The following is a 17,487-nucleotide window of genomic DNA, read 5'->3' as shown; positions in this document are numbered from 1 at the left end:
CTTCTGATTTAAATTCAATTTTAATAGAATCGCTTGTTTTAACTTCGATGAGGCTCTCTTGTTCAAAGATCGGTAAGAGGACTGGAGGCAGGGCATGAAAGGGAGAACAAATCCAGTTTGTTGTCCGTTTCGGGAAATTACCTGTAATTGCTCACTACAGTGCTTTGCTATATCACATTTGACTGAGTCCGTAAGCTTGAGTTCATTTGCACACACAAATCATACAATGATGGAAAGACCTGTGTGTTGTCCTTGTTAATGCAGACAAAAAAAGAGCTCCAGCTTCTAAATCATAGCCTCAATTTTTGTCCCGCACATTGAATACAGTTGCGGAGTGTCCCTGTAATCCTAGATTCAGATCTTTCAGGATAGAAAAACACATCACCCAGATAGGCCAGTCATGTTAGAAACTTGTCAATTATGCTCATTAAAGGGAACTTTAAGCTCGTCTCTCAATTTCAAAAGACGGGACAATACTTTGCCAGCGTACTTCTGTATGTTGTAAAAGCGTTACATGGTCGCTGCCCATATCATTTGCATAATCACTTTAACAAAGTTAACTATTTTCCACTGTTGTGTCCAAGACTTCAAGCTGTCAGGCATTCCCTTGGCAGCAAAGGCCTCTTGGTGGATGCTGCAGTGTACCCAAGTGGCGTTGGGAGCAACTGCTTGCACGCGCGTTACTTCTCCGCTATGTCTCCCTGTCATGGCTTTTGCGCCTCCAGTACAGATATCAACCCATCTTGACCACAAGTCCATTTGACGTCACAAAGCTGTCCAGTACTTAAAATATCCTCTCGCGTTGTCCTGGTTTGCAGAAGAGGATGTCTTCCTTAATTGTTTCAAAACGTCTCCTGCCATGTCACTGATGCATCGTGAAACAGTGTTGTTTGATGAAGAAATTGTCTCTAGTTTTTTGGGGGGCCTTTTCCCCCAGTATTGTCCCAGCCATGTCTGCAGCAGCAGGAAGAATGAAGTCCTCCACAATAGTATGGGGCTTGCCTGTCCTAGCCACTCGGTAGCTCGCCGTATAAGACCCTTGTCGCCCCTTATTAATGGTATCTGTTGCTTTTATACATGTCTTACTACTTGAAAGTCTTTTCTCGCTCTAACTCCTGTGGCTTATTTTTCACATGTTTACCTGGAAGAGTAATGGTTCATGTGATTGGATGTTAATTATTTGACGGTGCTATTTCAAATATATTGCCCTGTTGTGAAGTATAAATGTTTGAAAATGTGAATCACATTTTGATTTGGTGTACCCTCACCAGCATTGTGCGTACCCCTGGGGGGAATACCTGCCCTAGTGCATGCAGGCATTATCTAAGCCATACATCCCAGATCAATTAATGTTTTCCTATGTAAACTGATGGGTTGTGCCATATGGAAGAATATTTTTGTTTATACCGGGAAATTCCAAGCTTCTGGGGCGGCAGGTAGCCTAGTGGTTAGAGCCTTGGGCCAGTAACCGAAAGGTTACTGGATTGAATCCCTGAGCTGACAAGGTAAAAATCTGTCGTTCTGCCCCTGAACAAGGCAGTTAATCCACTGTTCCTAGGCCGTCATTGTAAATAAGCATTTCTTCTTAACTGACTTGCCTAGTTAACTAAAAATAAATTATGAATGTTAACCCATACCTCTCGGGAATGTTGTAGGATTGGGTTAGCCTCTTCAGTTGGCTGTCTCTGAAAATGTTTTTTTGTGTGTTTAAGGTCTCAATAGGCTTAAACGAGGCTGTGAGACCTCTCAATCTGAGTCCATCCCAATTGGGAATCATAATTTCCACCAGGTCTTGCCAATTTGAATACTTCAAATTATATGTTGTATGGTTCTACGTTGGGTGATGCTAGTCCTCCTTTATCCCTTGGAGCATGTAACTTTAAAAAACAGCTTATCAAATGTATTTATTTAGCCCTTACATCAGCTGATAGCTCAAAATACTGTACAGAAACCTAGCCTTAAACCCCAAACAGCAAGCAATGCAGGTGTAAAAGCAGGGTGGCTAGGAAAAACTCCCTAGAAAGGCCAAAACCTAGGAAGAAACCTAGAGAGGAACCAGGCTATGTGGGGTGGCCAATCCTCTTCTGGCTGTGCCGGGTGGAGATTATAACAGAACATGGCCAAGATTTTCAAATGTTCATAAATGACCAGCATGGTCAAATAGTCGAGGGTGCAGCAAGTCAGCACCTCAGGAGTAAATGTCAGTTGGCTTTTTATAGTCGATCATTAAGAGTATCTCTACCTCTCCTGCTGTCTCTGGAGAGTTGAAAACAGCAGGTCTGGGACAGGTAGCACATCCGGTGAACAGGTCAGGGTTCCATAGCCGCAGGCAGAACAGTTGAAACTGGAGCAGCAGCACGGCCAGGTGGACTGGGGACAGCAAGGAGGAGTCATGCCAGGTAGTCCTGAGGCATGGTCCTCGGGCTCAGGTCCTCCGAGAGAGAATTAGAGAGAGCATACTTAAATTCACACAGGACACCGGATAAGACGGGAGAAGTACTCCAGATATAACAAACTGACCCTAGCCCCCTGACACAAACTACTGCAGCATAAATACTGGAGGCTGAGACAGGAGGGGTCAGGAGACACTGTGGCCCCATCTGATGATACCCCCGGACAGGGCCAAACAGGAAGGATATAACCCCACCCACTTTGCCAAAGCACAGCCCCCACACCACTAGAGGGATATCTTCAACCACCAACTTACCATCCTGAGACAAGGCTGAGTATAGCCCACAAAGACCTCCGCCACGGCACAACCCAAGGGGGGGCGCCAACCCAGATAGGAAGATCACGTCAAGTGACGCACCCCTCCTAGGGACGGCATGAAAGAGCACCAGTAAGCCAGGGGCGGTTCGTTGCTCCAGAGCATTTCCGTTCACCTTCACACTCCTGGGCCAGACTACACTCAATCATATGACCCGCTGAAGAGATGAGTCTTCAGTAAAGACTTAAAGGTTGAGACCGAGTCTGCGTCTCTCACATGGGTAGGCAGACCATTCCATAAAAATTGAGCTCTATAGGAGAAAGCCCTGCCTCCAGCTGTTTGCTTAGAAATTCTAGGGACAATTTGGAGGCCTGCTCTCTGGCACCTCCCATCACTCTTTTTGATTCCTGAATCAGCACTGATTGCTGCGGTCAAGGGCTAAAAAAAAATATAGTAAAAAGGAGAGGTGTGAGAGGACTACGCTGCTGGGTTCCCCTCGAATAATAAAATGGATCATACCAGTTTGGACTGCTGCTCATGGATTGGAGTATAAACACCTTAACCCACTTGAGAAAAACATTTCTTTGGCCCTTGATTTTTCAAGCGTGTATGTGGAAAAAGCCCCACTCACCCTATCGAATACCTTCTCCTCATCTAGGTAATGTATCGTCTTTTTCACTCAGCCACCTGAGGTGAAGCAAATGTCTTAAGATTCTGTGGGGGTACTACTTTTATTTTTTCACAAATCCCACCTGATCTGTGTAATATGAGGTACAACCTTCCCCAGCCTCATGGCTAGTACTTTGGAGAGCACCTTTACAATCAACTTATAACACTTAACTGGGAAGCCGTCTAATCCTGGTGACTTTCCAGACTTCATTGAGGTGATGGATGTTCTTATCTCAGATTCTGGTATAGGAGCATCCAAATCCTGTATTTGATCTGGGGGACGACACCCCCCCCCGGAAGTGCTGTCTTTGGGGGGGGGGGGGGATTACATTTAGCTAGGTCTAAGTTACATTCAGACTTTTATAAAGCGTTAAGTAAAAGTCACACCACATTGATCATAACTTTTGTACTCACTTCCATTTTTGAAAACCGGTGTCTTTTTGTTTAATTTGTCTAGCCAATTTGACTTTTTTCACCATTTTCGAAAGTTTGTCCTCAGCCGAAACATTGCTTATTATGTTATTGTTGTTAGATCTCATGTAATTGAAACTTCAGATCAGACTTGTTTCAATAGTGACTCAGTATTTTCCATTGATTTCTCTTTTTTTCCCCCAGCTCTTTAATTTGAGTTGTTCAACTCTTTCTCTATACCTTGTTTCTACTGGTTTGCTATTATTTTTCTTATAACATAAGCATTAGAGGCCTTGCACACCATATTCAATGTATCAGTGTAATGTTTGAAAAGGGGAGAGAGAAAAAACAACTTGGTCTTCATCGAGGTGTAAAGATGAACTGTTTGGTCTTGGAATAAGGATGTGTTCAGGCTCTGACTTTTCTTAGCCTTATCAGCCTCCACTGACTGACCACGCAACGGAATTATTTATAGCGGTCTATCACGTCTTTAGTCATACTCTTGTAAAACTAAGAAGTTATCTATCCTGGAATAAGATTAATGGTTATGTGAATAAAATATATTTTCATTCTCTCTTTAGGGATTGACGAGTCTCCACCACACCCACATCCCTCATTAGTGTGTATTGCTGCACTGACACTTGGTACAGTCCAGTGACCAAAATAGCATTGTTGCTATACAGTCTAAAATGGCTTAAGTACTGTAGCTATTAGTTCGCCGAATTGTGACTTCACCGTTTCTTTGCGATAGTGTCTCCCACACAGACTATCCCGTCTAGAACTCACTGGCCAATAGTTATTTCTGGTCCTCTGAGTTTTTCTTCGGGAATTCCAACGCCCTGCGATAGTCATCGACGCTCTTGTCTTTCACCCTTCCGTGTAAAGCGTTAGCACAGCTAAGTAGGTGGGTCTTACTTGGTACATCCAACTCATGAAGCCTCTTCCTTGTTTCGAAAAAAAAAATAAACTTATCCGCCAGCTCTGTGGTCCTATTGGGAAAGAAGGATAGCGTGCAGCCCTTCCAAGTTACCCCCCTTCTGATACATTCCCTTCGCAGCGATGATACAATCAAAAGAAAATCAGAAATCGCAGAAATCGCAAAAAAAAACTTTTTAGTTTCCTGGTTACAAAAATGAATAGTAAGCTTTTAATTTCAGTTTGTGACAAAGCAAGCAGGTAGTGTAGACTAATCATTGTACCATCTAAACTGCTTTGAAAGGGCTTTTGCATAACCAAAAATATTTTATTTGACGCTCGTGTGTATAACCGAAAGTAAGACTGCAAAGACTGGAACTTAAGAACAGGAAGCATAGAAATAGAGCAGATCTACTGCTTTGTAGACTTGCTTTCAATGAGAATGACGGCCCTAACACACATTTCTATGTGAATTTGGTCAGATCGCCCAAAAAAATGACGACATTTTGCAGCTTTTAAGTGTAACTATTAGAAATCTGAGATTATTATGATTATCTCCAGCTCAGGCCTCCGGCTATGCATTTGGTTTGCTAAGTGGCTAGATGTCAAGATCATCTTGGTTACAGCAGAGACATTCAACCCCTTCCTGGATCAAGATCCCTTTGACCTACATTATTTTATTTTTTTAAAGTGCCCCTTGTGTGCACTTTCTGTAATACGGGGTGGTAGGTAGCCTAGTGGTTAGAGCGTCGGACCAGAAACCAAAAAGTTTGCTCGATTGAAACCTAGAGCTGGCAAGGTAAAAATCTGGCATTCTGCCCCCTGAGCAAGGCAGTTAACCCACTGTTCCCCGTTAGGCTGTCATTGTCAGTCAGAATTTGTTCTTAACAGACTTGCCTCGTTAAATAAAATTAAAATTGTACAGTACAGAAACGGTATGATAATCTGCATACTGCCCAATCCCTGCCATTGAAAGTAACCCAGCCTCCAGGTGAACACAGAGAACACAACGACAGCTCCTCTGTTATCTATGGTCTATGGAAAAAAAACTTTTTATTATGGCCAGATTTCTCAATCCTGAGGAATTCAAAGCCATAATCTACCAACCAGTTTTTTTGTTTGTTTTTTATGTGGCTTGTTGACCCTTCTTTGGTGATGGGATTTTGTCTGGAGTGGGCTATCTGGAAGTGCCAGTGCCTCAGAGCTGGGCGGGGAGTTGTTGTAAGGCTAGGCCTAATCTCAGTTGCAGTCTGGAATTTTCTCAGGTATCTTGTTCCCGCCTCCAAGATATAATAATATAGTCTTCTGCACTGTTCTAAGCAAGCGCCACCTAAAAGTGAACTACTCTCTCCATTCTGTTATTAAATTTACATCATGATTAGGCTTCAGTATAAACGTCTCGATGGGCTACATGGATGGATACCTGGGCATCTGTGTACTTAATGGTCAGACCAGTGTCTGCGCGATACTGCTGAATATAGAGCACATTGTGTGTCTTGGTGTGAGAGGATGAATAGTTCAAAGCAGAGGAGCTCTCTCGCTCCTCGGCATAGAGTAGTGTCAGCTGTGATGGCCCATTGACATGTTAATTTAATGGTAATTTATTCTAATAGATAATCTGGGTTGATCACAGCAGCCCTTTGCCTCTGCTGACTTTATGTGAGGTTTATTCTGAATTGGAGGATGGAGACTCACTCTTTCCTTCTCTTCCTCTGCCCCCCCCTCGCGCTCTCTGTTCTCCTCTAGTCAATTCAAAGGTTTTTTTATTGGCATTGGAAAACATGTTTACATTGCCAAAGCAAGTGAAATAGATAATAAACAAATGTGAAATAAATGAGAGAGAAAAAGAAAATTGACAGTAAACATTACACTTCCAAATGGAATAGACTTTTCAAATGTCATTGGCTATTTATGGTTCCTCTTGACCCCCCCCCCTGTGCTGCCCCTCTCTCTACTCTTCTACTCTCTCCCCTCTTGCTCTCGCCCCCTCTTCACAATCTCTTTCACCATCATAGCCTGGGGGCCTGGACCCAGTAGTCCTACCCCCTGTTGGGTGAACTGGGGAGTTTCATCAAGAGGCTTTGGTGACGCCCGTGCTGCGTTTTATCCCCCCTCTCCATCCATCAGGGTTTTGTTTGAATAATCCTGGTTCTGTATCTATATTGAGCAGTCAGATTTGAAGTGCTGTGTTTATTTTAGGTCATGTTGACTCCAGGGTATCTTTGTGAGATATCAGAAGGTAGAGATGGGTCTGTTTTATTTATTTATTTAGCCTCAGCAGAGTGAGTGGCTGTGCTGAACAACGGAAAGGGGTGGGGTGGGGGGGTACTCAGCTGCCTTTTGGAGAGAGGACATCGAATGGCTCGACGCGATACTCTTTATATGCATCTCTCTACACAGCGCGGCCTGGGTAGGAGAGCGGCGCTTCCACACTACAGTAACGGCAACACACACACACACACACACACACACACACACACACACACACACATCCTGTGAGGGAAGAGAGCTGCACTCTGCAGTAGCAGCATAAAACAACATTATGTAGGTCAGAGACGCTGCAGTGCTCCACTTCTGTGTGTTTTTGTGCGCTTGCTCCCTACCAAGCTCTGTGCTCCCAGCTCAGAGAAACTGACAGGATGGAACGCCACTGGCGGTCTACTGGGGCGGAAGGATGAGAATTTTCTCCCACCATCCTCTCTCTCGTTCTCTCTCGACCCCCCTCTCTCGTTCTCTCTCGGCCCCCCCTCTCTCTCTCGTTCTCTCTCGGCCCGCCCCTCTTGTTCTCTCTCACCCGTTCTCTGTGCCATTGTGTGTACTGTACTTGCCTTTTTAAATGTGTATTCGCAGCACGTCACACTGATGCAATGGAGTGCCGTTCTCTGTTAAAGTGTGGGTGGACGGTACAGTGGCCCTCTACCACTGATCAGTGATCCTGACCTACAGCTAGCCCCTTGTTCTCCTGCTCTCTGCCCTTTCTGTGACGGGACAGTCGTCATGTGTGTGTCAACTGTAGCCTTCACCTTCGGCCCTGTCGCTTTATCTAGCCCATCTGCCAGCTAGGAGCCACTGCCTGTCCTTTGCCTGCTCTGCGTTATGTACTGTATGTTCAACGGTGTTGCTGAAAATAACCTGGCACATGTTCTGAACGTGCGACGCGGTGTGCGCGGCGTTCTATTTTACCTTCAATTTCTTGTCTTGGAACAGCGTTGCTGTACGAGTTACGTTACTGGTCTCTCATTGAGTTCTGTTTTTCTCTCCTCTCCTCCCCGCCCCCCTTCTCTCCTCTAGGATGCTGTTTTGTAACGTTTTATACCAGAAAAGCTGCCCTGGAGGCCCAGAATGCATTGCACAACATAAAGACCTTAACTGGGGTGAGTAAGCAGGAAGCGTGTGTTATAGGGGTAACCACATTTACTCGACTGGTCGGCTGTTTAGTCGATAGGCTGTCGACCAATATGTTTGTTCATTTTTTTAAATGTTATATATATATATTTTTGGAGCAGTGACAAATTGTAAAAATATTATGCCACACGAGACGCCTGTCTGATTCACGCCTGTCTCAGTGAACTAATCCATTGTGACGGTCATGGGGATGGCTCACCAGTAGTACATTTCACTGTTAATTCGATTATATTATTGCAGTCTTTATCATTGTCATTGTAGGAGTGGACACGTTGTTTGCAGCACACACACACACACACACACACACACACACACACACACACACACACACACACACACGGTGGGGCAAGAAAGTATTTAGTCAGCCACCAATTGTGCAAGTTCTCCCACTTAAAAAGATGAGAGGCCTGTAATTTTCATCATGGGTACACTTCAACTATGACAGACAAAATGAGGGGGAAAAATCCAGAAAAACACATTGTAGGTTTTTTAATTTATTAGCAAATTATGGTGGAAAATAAGTATTTGGTTAACTACAAACAAGCAAGATTTCTGAGGCTCCTCTGTCCTCCGCTCGTTACCTGTATTAATGGTACCTGTTTGAACTTGTTATCAGTATAAAAGACACCTGTCCACAATCTCAAACAGTCACACTCCAAACTCCACTATGGCCAAGACCAAAGAGCTGTCAAAGAAACAAAATTGTAGACCTGCACCAGGCTGGGAAGACAGAATCTGCAATAGGTAAGCAGCTTGGTTTGAAGAAATCAACTGTGGGAGCAATTATTAGGTAATGGAAGACATACAAGACCACTGATAATCTCCCTCGATCTGGGGCTCCACGCAAAATCTCATCCCGTGGGATCAAAATGATCACAAGAACGGTGAGCAAAAATCCCAGAACCACAATGGGGGGACCTAGTGAATGACCTGCAGAGAGCTGGGACCAAAGTAACAAAGCCTACCATCAGTAACACACTACGCCGCCAGGGACTCAAATCCTGCAGTGCCAGACGTGTCCCTGCTTAAGCCAGTACATGTCCAGGCCCGTCTGAAATTTGCTAGAGAGCATTTGGATGATCCAGAAGAAGATTGGGAGAATGTCATAGGGTCAGATGAAACCAAAATATAACTTTTTGGTAAAATCTCAACTCGCTGTGTTTGGAGGACAAAGAATGCTGAGTTGCATCCAAAGAACACCATACCTACTGTGAAGCATGGGGGTGGAAACATCATGCTTTGGGGCTGTTTTTCTGCCAAGGGACCAGGACGACTGATCTATGTAAAGGAAAGAATGAATGGGGGCATGTATCGTGAGATTTTGAGTGAAAACTTCCTCCCATCAGCAAGGGCATTGAAGATGAAACGTGGCTGGGTCTTTCAGCATGACAATGATCCCAAACACACCGCCCGGGCAACGAAGGAGTGGATTCATAAGAAGCATTTCAAGATCCTGGAGTGGCCTAGCCAGTCTCCAGATCTCAACCCCATAGAAAATCTTTGGAGGGAGTTGAAAGTCTGTGTTGCCCAGCAACAGCCCCAAAACATCACTGCTCTAGAGGAGATCTGCATGGATTTTTTTTCTTCTCATTTTGTCTGTCATCATTCTGATTACGGTAGTAATTTTGTCACCCTCATCATGGCAAAGACACGGAGAAATGCATATGATGCAGCTTTCAAGTTGAAGGCGATCGATGCACGGGAGCTTGGCCTTAATGAGTCGATAAGACGTTGGAAACAGCAGCGTGAGGAACTGACTCAGTGCAAAAAGACAAAATGAGCTCAGCAGGGTATTTGCCTCCGGATGAAAGTGACGAGAGCGACAATGAAAACAATCCAACATCGGATGAAGCAATTCTGAGGCTATTCAACTCCGACACCGAAGGAGATGACTTCAGTGGTTTCAGTGCACAGGAGGAGGAAGATGTTGACCAAGTTCCATTGTTTCAATGTACCGGTAGGCACCTGCGGCTTATAGACATGTGCGGCTTATTTATGTACAAAATACTTTTTTTTTTTTTTAATAATTCAGTGGGTGCGGTTTATATTCAGGTTAATAGTAATAGTCCAGCAATTACGGTAAATACTTTTGTGTGTATTAATTAAAAAAATACATTTTGGAAACTAGTGGAATGTGAAAAATATATATATTTTCCATTCCATAAGTTGTCAAACAAAACACAATCTTGAGTAAGGACACGCGCCTGATCACACTGAAGTGGGCCTAGGCTATCCGGCCTGCACACAAATGTTGGCCTATAAATGTGCGCATTCAGGTTTATGATACGTTTTCTGGCTTGTCTTAATAAGTTCTTGGCGCACCCATCCCTTTAGCGGGATCATTTTCATCAACACCCGCTGAATTGTAGCGCTTCAAGTTAAATGACTAAAAATATTACATTTTCATGAAATCACAAGTGCAATATAGCAAAACACAGCTTTGTTTGTTGTTAATCCACCTGGCGTGTCGGATTTCAATACAGCTTTTCGGCGAAAGAATAACAAGCGTTTTTGTAAGAACATCTCTCTCAGTAGACAAAATATTACAAACAGCTAGCAGCCAAGTAGATTGGTCACGAAAGTCAGAAAAGCAATAGATTAAATCGTGTACCTTTTGATCTTCGGGTGTTTGCACTCACGAGACTCCCAGTTAAACAAATGTTCCTTTTGTTCCATAATTATTTTTATACCTCTATTCGTTTGGCGCGTTATGTTCAGAAATCCACAGCGATCATCGCAGACAAATTCCGTAATGTCCACAGAAACATCTAAAACGTTTTTTTTTTTTTGTAATCAATCCTCAGGTTGTCTTTAAAATATATAATCAATAATATATAATATTATTTTGACAGTTTTGGAAACTTTTAGTTTTCTATCCTAATCTGACAATTGTATGCATATTCTAGTTTCTGGTTCTGAGAAATGGGTAAGTTTTTTTTATTTTTATTATTATTATTTTTTTATTTGATGTTTTTTTTTTGGGGTGCCAAAAATGAAAATCCTACCCTCCAATAAGTTAACCCGCTTTCACTGTGCAGGTACTCCAAAGTCATCTTTCTCTTCGCCTCTCAACATCAAGTAAACAAAATTCTGTTTTCACATCCATTGAGAATGATAATAGTTCCTTAAAACAACATCTGCTGAAATGGCAGAGTGAAATTAAAAAATGTTTTTGTGAATGTATGAAAGTTAAATATTTCCCAAGGGTAATACACCAACTTAAAGCTTAACCTCTTGTTCATCGAGCCATCGCTCAGCCAGCCAGTCATGCTGCTCCCTACCTCAGCCAGCCAGCCAGTCATGCTGCGCCTGGCATTGACTGGAGTCCCATGGCGCGTCAGTGGAAAAGCTTGCCTCCCTGTCGGTCGCTAGACCTGGGTTCAAGTACTATTTAAAACCATTTCAAATAGTTGCGCGGTTCTTGAGCTTGTTGCAATGGAACCAACCTGCAAAACCTGTCCTGGCCACCCATTTTGGAACACCGGGCAGGCTAATGGAGATGGTCAGTTATTTGAAAGATTTCAAATAATATTTAAATGCAGGTAGGCCTGCCTGTCGCACTGACTCTGAGCCTTCCTCTTCTTGGTGAGTGACGCCGGTCCTCATACTGAGGGCCATCTGTCGATTTATCTTAGTTCCCTTTCCCCTCATTAATAAAAAAAAAACCTAACCGCATGACTGCCTTTTGTTTTTATCATGAGTGCTCAAGCGAGGGAGTAAAATTGTCATCAATACACAGCAAACATATTTTTAAACTTAAAGCCTAGACATATTTCTCATGGTTCCCTTCTCTAGAAAAATAACATTTCATACAGCCAGCCTATCCTCCCTTGTGTGTTTTGCTTTGATATTGAAAGCTTTGCTCGAGTAAGATATCCAATCCATTTCCCATGACAAATAAACTTAACTTGAAACCTTGCAACCTCACTCATATTTCTATTCCCCTTAGTTAAAATTTACTCACTATGCTATATATTCTTTCAATTCCCTTTCCTGTTGTCTCTGGGCCAACATAGCAGGTGTAGATTGCTAATCCAAGAGGCTAACTCTTCAGATCCACTTCTCCCACAGCGTATTGGAGGATCTAATGGAACTGCCAGGGGAAATAAGTTGCAGGTGGAAATATGTAATTTGGAGACTGATTGGATTTTCTACCAGCTTCTTGTTGGAAGCTTGAGCTATGGCGCTCATTTTTTGGAGAGTGTTAGCAATGCTAGTGGAAATGGATGGTGTTTTAGTTAGCGTTCCATTCACTTTAAAATGCCAGTAAACATTTTTAGAAGCAGACCAGAGGAGACCAACGCTTGTGAAGTGAAATGAATCCTGAATGGATGTTCACATTCCCTAGATAGCCCCGGTCAAAAAATAAATTGGATCTGAGGATTTGAGCCCCACCTCTAGCCAGTGGACACATCCACTTCCATAGCTGACTGGAGTGTTGGAGATGATGGGGTTGGAGAGCGAGCAATGGAGACATGGTGGAAGAAAAGAACGAGGGGAAATAAACTGGCAAGAGGGTAACATGGGTTGTTTCTAAATTATCAGTCTGTCACCTTCCCTTCATCTGTACTTGTTTGGGAAAGACTTGACGAACCCTGTGAAAACAATGTGACGGAATCAAGCTCATCGTTAGGCTGGCTTTCACCTGACCAGATCACCTCCGGTGGAGAGGGAGGCTGGGAGAGGACAGGTTTTTAAACAATTGAGTGCCAAGGAGGAATCATCAGCCAAGCAGCACCTGGTCTGTTTGTCGTTGGGAACTAACGGTTGTTGGCGCCGTTGTGATTGTGGTGACAGGTGTGATGATGGGTCCTGTGTGGCTCAGTCGGTAGAGCATGGCGCTTGCAACGCCAAGCGTCGTGGGTTCGATTCCCGCTGGGGCCACCTTGCTAAATGGGATATATTATTATTATATTATGGCGTGATAAACACGTTTCTTCCATGTTCTCTTCCCAGATGCATCATCCCATCCAGATGAAACCCGCCGACAGCGAGAAAACAAACGGTGAGTGACATCACCGCAGATACGCCGTGGCACTGGCTGAAGTTTGTAAGCAAAACATGGCTTCTGACCGGTTAAATAGAGTGGGGCTGTGTCTCAAATAGAACCCTATTCTTTACACACTGCACTACTTATGACCAGGGCCCATAGGGAATAAATAGGTAATAGGTTTCTATTTGGGGGGCAACCTGAGAACAGAACACAGCTAATGTCTTCTACCATGAAATCCCAGAGTGGAAATTACAAGGGGGTGACCTAAAAAAATAAAAAAATAAAGGGGACTTACAAATAAAATATGTATTTAAAAAAATATGTATATTTACATTTACATTTAAGTCATTTAGCAGACGCTCTTATCCAGAGCGACTTACAAATTGTATATATATATATTTATGTGTTGTACAATGACCGGTGTCTATGTTCAGTGTTTGTGCAGAGATGAACAGAGTGCGTTTTTAGTTTAGTTCAATGATTATATCAACGGTTGTTTTGCATCTCCATTTCAGCGGTGGAAGACAGGAAACTCTTTATCGGAATGGTGACTAAGAAATACGGCGAGAACGAGGTTCGGCTGATGTTCTCTGCTTTCGGCCAGATAGAGGAATGCCGAATTCTCCGTGGGCCCGACGGTCTGAGCAGAGGTGGGTTGTGGGTAACTCTGTGTCACTCTACCACGCTTCCTTTTTATACCAAGTGGTCCTGTGTTCAGTGAATGAGTTGGTAAAGAGGGTGGGGATATTAACACCCAGAGGTCTTGGGTTCAATTCCCGCAAAGGAAACATGCACGTAGTCAAAATATATGCATGTCAAATGTACCGCAATATACTTTGGATACAAATCTGATTGGTTAGGTATAATGGTAGTGGTTTCCTCTTTAAATGCCCCCCGTACCACGAGATCCGTACCCCCCCCCCCCCCGCAGAGTGAGGGGGCCGCACCACCGCCTATAACAATAGTCCCGGCCGTCGCCATGGCAACCCCTAGCTGCTGGTGTTCTGGGCCGGGCTCAGCTGGCAGGCAGGCAGGACACACACACACACAGAGAGTACTGCACCGCCCCCACTATGCTCCACAAAGGATGGGATTACTCCTGTCTGTCTGTGCCGCAGAAGACGCCATAAAAGCCAATGAGCTGAAAGCAGAACATGCAGAGCTCAAACTGTCACTGCACCCTGTGGCTAGATGGTAGCCATGTTGAGTGTCTGTCATTGTAGCATGTGATGTTGCCATGCCATTTTTTTTTTATATATTTTTTATACACAGATCTATTAATTTACGTCATCCCTATCCGTTATCACATTCACCCTCTCGCCACATCCACGTCGCCCCGTCCTCAGCTTCTCTTAATTGTGATATAATCTGTCTGTTACTGTTACTCATGTGATTGTTGTGACTGTCGTCGTCGTCGTCTCTTCCATGTACTAACCGGTGAGAGCGGCCCCTTCTGTCGGTGTGCTTGGAGTGCCGTTCATTCTGCTATGGTGTTACTGTAATATGTAATGTTTCATAACGACGTGTCCAAATATCTTTTTTTTTTTTTTTTTGTGTGTGTGTGTGTCTGGTTTTGTTTCTTCTTTGTCCCTCCCCCCCCCCCTCTTGTTCCCTCTCCCTTCCCCCTTACAGGCTGTGCGTTTATCACATTTTCTACCAGGGCTCAGGCTGCGAATGCAATCAAATCCCTGCATCATTCTCAGACAATGGAGGTACTGTACCCCTCAGCACATATTTACCTTTTTAAAAATCTGTTTTAGAGGACGCCTAATGAATCCATAATGTCCCACAAAATATTATTGATAATGTGACTGGTCATGTTGCAAAGCACCATTCAGTCTCTTAGATAAGTATTTACCAAGGGTTTACATGGTAGAACATTAGCCCTCCCCTCCTCTATCGAATAGGGCGTTTAACTGAAATATAGGCTACCTTATTAGAGTATTTGTCCCACTAAATCTGTTCAAAACAGGGGCTGGTATTCCTGTTGAGTCAGTTCAGTGCTTAGGAACTGGAGCAGAAGTATTGTGACGGTCAACATGTCAGCTGCTCCCCAGTGAAGCGTCCAACCGATCCCTAATTAGGAACAACTCATTAAATCTAGCTCATCTCTGGGCCTCAGAGATTAGAACTAGGCTCTGCTAATGGTGGCAGCCTTAGGGTTGCTGTGAAATTCTGGAACCCTTTTTAAAATTCCCATGTTTTCTAGAAATCACGGTTGAAGGGGTTTCCCTTTTTGATTCTACATATCCTCTGACTGGGATTTTTGGGGACTTTGGGAACGTTTCCAGGAATTTTACAACCCTGGTTGTCCCTTTACTGTCTGTTACCCCCTGGTGCTATTGGAGCTGCTAGTGTAGAAAGTCATATTCCCGATCAAGCCTGGTCCCCTCATCTGGCACTCTAACACAGATACCTTCCGCATGTCTACGTCTGGTCTCTCCAGTGATACGTCATTATCTGGCTTGTAATGTCTGTCCGTTACAGAGGAACGCAGTGCTGTCTTATGTATGCCTTTTGTTGTGACAAAATGTTATGTCTTGACTTGGAAGTACACACGTGTGTGAGAAGTCCACTCTCCTCCGCCTCAGTCCCTCTCGTTTAGCCCAATAGTCATTTTGAGCCATATCCTTCAGTGTTACAAAGTGTAATTGTCTGTCTGTGAACACGATCCCTTCCTGGGTCTGTGTCTGTCTGTGAACACGATCCCTTGCTGGGTCTGTGTCTGTCTGTGAACACGATCCCTTCCTGGGTCTGTGTCTGTCTGTGAACACGATCCCTTCCTGGGTCTGTGTCTGTCTGTGAACACGATCCCTTGCTGGGTCTGTGTCTGTCTGTGAACACGATCCCTTGCTGGGTCTGTGTCTGTCTGTGAACACGATCCCTTCCTGGGTCTGTGTCTGTCTGTGAACACGATCCCTTCCTGGGTCTGTGTCTGTCTGTGAACACGATCCCTTCCTGGGTCTGTGTCTGTCTGTGAACACGATCCCTTCCTGGGTCTGTGTCTGTCTGTGAACACGATCCCTTCCTGGGTCTGTGTCTGTCTGTGAACACGATCCCTTGCTGGGTCTGTGTCTGTCTGTGAACACGATCCCTTGCTGGGTCTGTGTCTGTCTGTGAACACGATCCCTTGCTGGGTCTGTGTCTGTCTGTGAACACGATCCCTTGCTGGGTCTGTCTGTGAACACGATCCCTTCCTGGGTCTGTGTCTGTGGAATGTTGCCTGGCTTTGTCATGCATGGCAGTGTTCCATCTCTGTTTACTATTTGAATGCAACATTTTGTCAACTTATTTAAATAACTATATTTCAGATTACCACAGGATGTAGTCCATCCCCTAAAATGGTTTCCTGACATGGCCTTGCAGATTTTACTCTGTTATAGTGATGGTGTTTCTGGATGTGAATTTCACTGGGTGACATCTACCCCCCCACCCACAGGGCTGCACTTCTCCCATGGTGTGTAAGTTTGCGGACACTCAGAGGGACAAGGAGCAGCGGCGCCTGCAGCAGCAGATGGCCCAACAGATGCAGCAGCTCAACAGCGCCTCCACCTGGGGAAATCTGGCAGGGTTGGGAGGCCTCACGCCACAGTACTTAGCTGTAAGTACACCTTAATAACTTCTTGTGACTCTCAAACCCGGATCAGGGAGCGTTAATCATAGCCTCAAACTAATTAGCATAACGCAGCGGACACACATCTTCCTACAAAATCTTCCTATTCATGAAAATCACAAATTAAATATATTGAGACACAGCTTAGCCTTTTGTTAATCACACTGTCATCTCAGATTTTCAAAATATGCTTTACAGCCAACGCTAGACAATCATTTGTGTAAGTTTATCATGGCATAATGCTATGCTAGGCTCTGCTGGCAGCAGGCAACATTTTCACGAAAATAAGAAAAGCAATCAAATTAACTCATTTACCTTTGAAGAACTTCGGATGTTTTCACTCAGGAGACTCCCAGTTAGATAGCAAATGTTCCCTTTTTCCATAAAGATTATGTTTGTAGGCGAAATAGCTCCTGTTTGTTAGTCACGTTTGGCTGAGAAATTGACCAGAAAATGCAGTCACTGTTTTGCAAATTAGCTCCATAATATCGACAAACATGGCAAACGTTGTTTAGAATCAATCCTCAAGGTGTTTTTCACATATCTATTCGATAATATATCCGTCGGGACAATTGGTTTCTAATAAGAAGCAATTGGAAAAATGGCTACCTCAGTACTTTACGCAAGATTTTCTGCGGGAGCCATCATGTGACCACTTGCTCAATGTGGTCCCTTACGGCTATTCTTCAACATAAATGCGTAAAAAGACGTCACAATGCTGTAGACACCTTGGGGAATATGTTGAAAGCGTACGCTCATTCACAGCCATATAAG

General features: G+C 44.0%; 1 protein-coding gene across 9 annotated transcripts in view; it reads left to right on the top strand.

Moving 5' to 3' along the window:
• The window catches only part of LOC135508977 (CUGBP Elav-like family member 2), a 59,166-nt gene that overhangs the window by 29,258 nt on the left and 12,421 nt on the right, over positions 1–17,487 (top strand). For all 9 annotated transcript variants that reach the window (XR_010450880.1, XR_010450879.1, XR_010450875.1 and 6 more), the window contains exons 3-7: positions 7,994–8,076; positions 13,064–13,112; positions 13,616–13,750; positions 14,733–14,812; positions 16,540–16,701. Coding sequence is in view for 1 of the 9 variants with exons in the window: in XM_064929232.1 (XP_064785304.1) it covers positions 7,994–8,076; positions 13,064–13,112; positions 13,616–13,750; positions 14,733–14,812; positions 16,540–16,701 (509 nt within the window). In the remaining 8 variants the exon portion in view is untranslated. The remainder of the gene's footprint in view (positions 1–7,993; positions 8,077–13,063; positions 13,113–13,615; positions 13,751–14,732; positions 14,813–16,539; positions 16,702–17,487) is intronic.

Source organism: Oncorhynchus masou, chromosome 22, assembly GCF_036934945.1.
Source record: "Oncorhynchus masou masou isolate Uvic2021 chromosome 22, UVic_Omas_1.1, whole genome shotgun sequence".
NCBI classification, from domain to species: Eukaryota; Metazoa; Chordata; class Actinopteri; order Salmoniformes; family Salmonidae; genus Oncorhynchus; species Oncorhynchus masou.
The sequence above is the reverse complement of the archived record's forward strand: the minus strand, read 5'-3'. Positions and strand labels throughout refer to the sequence as shown.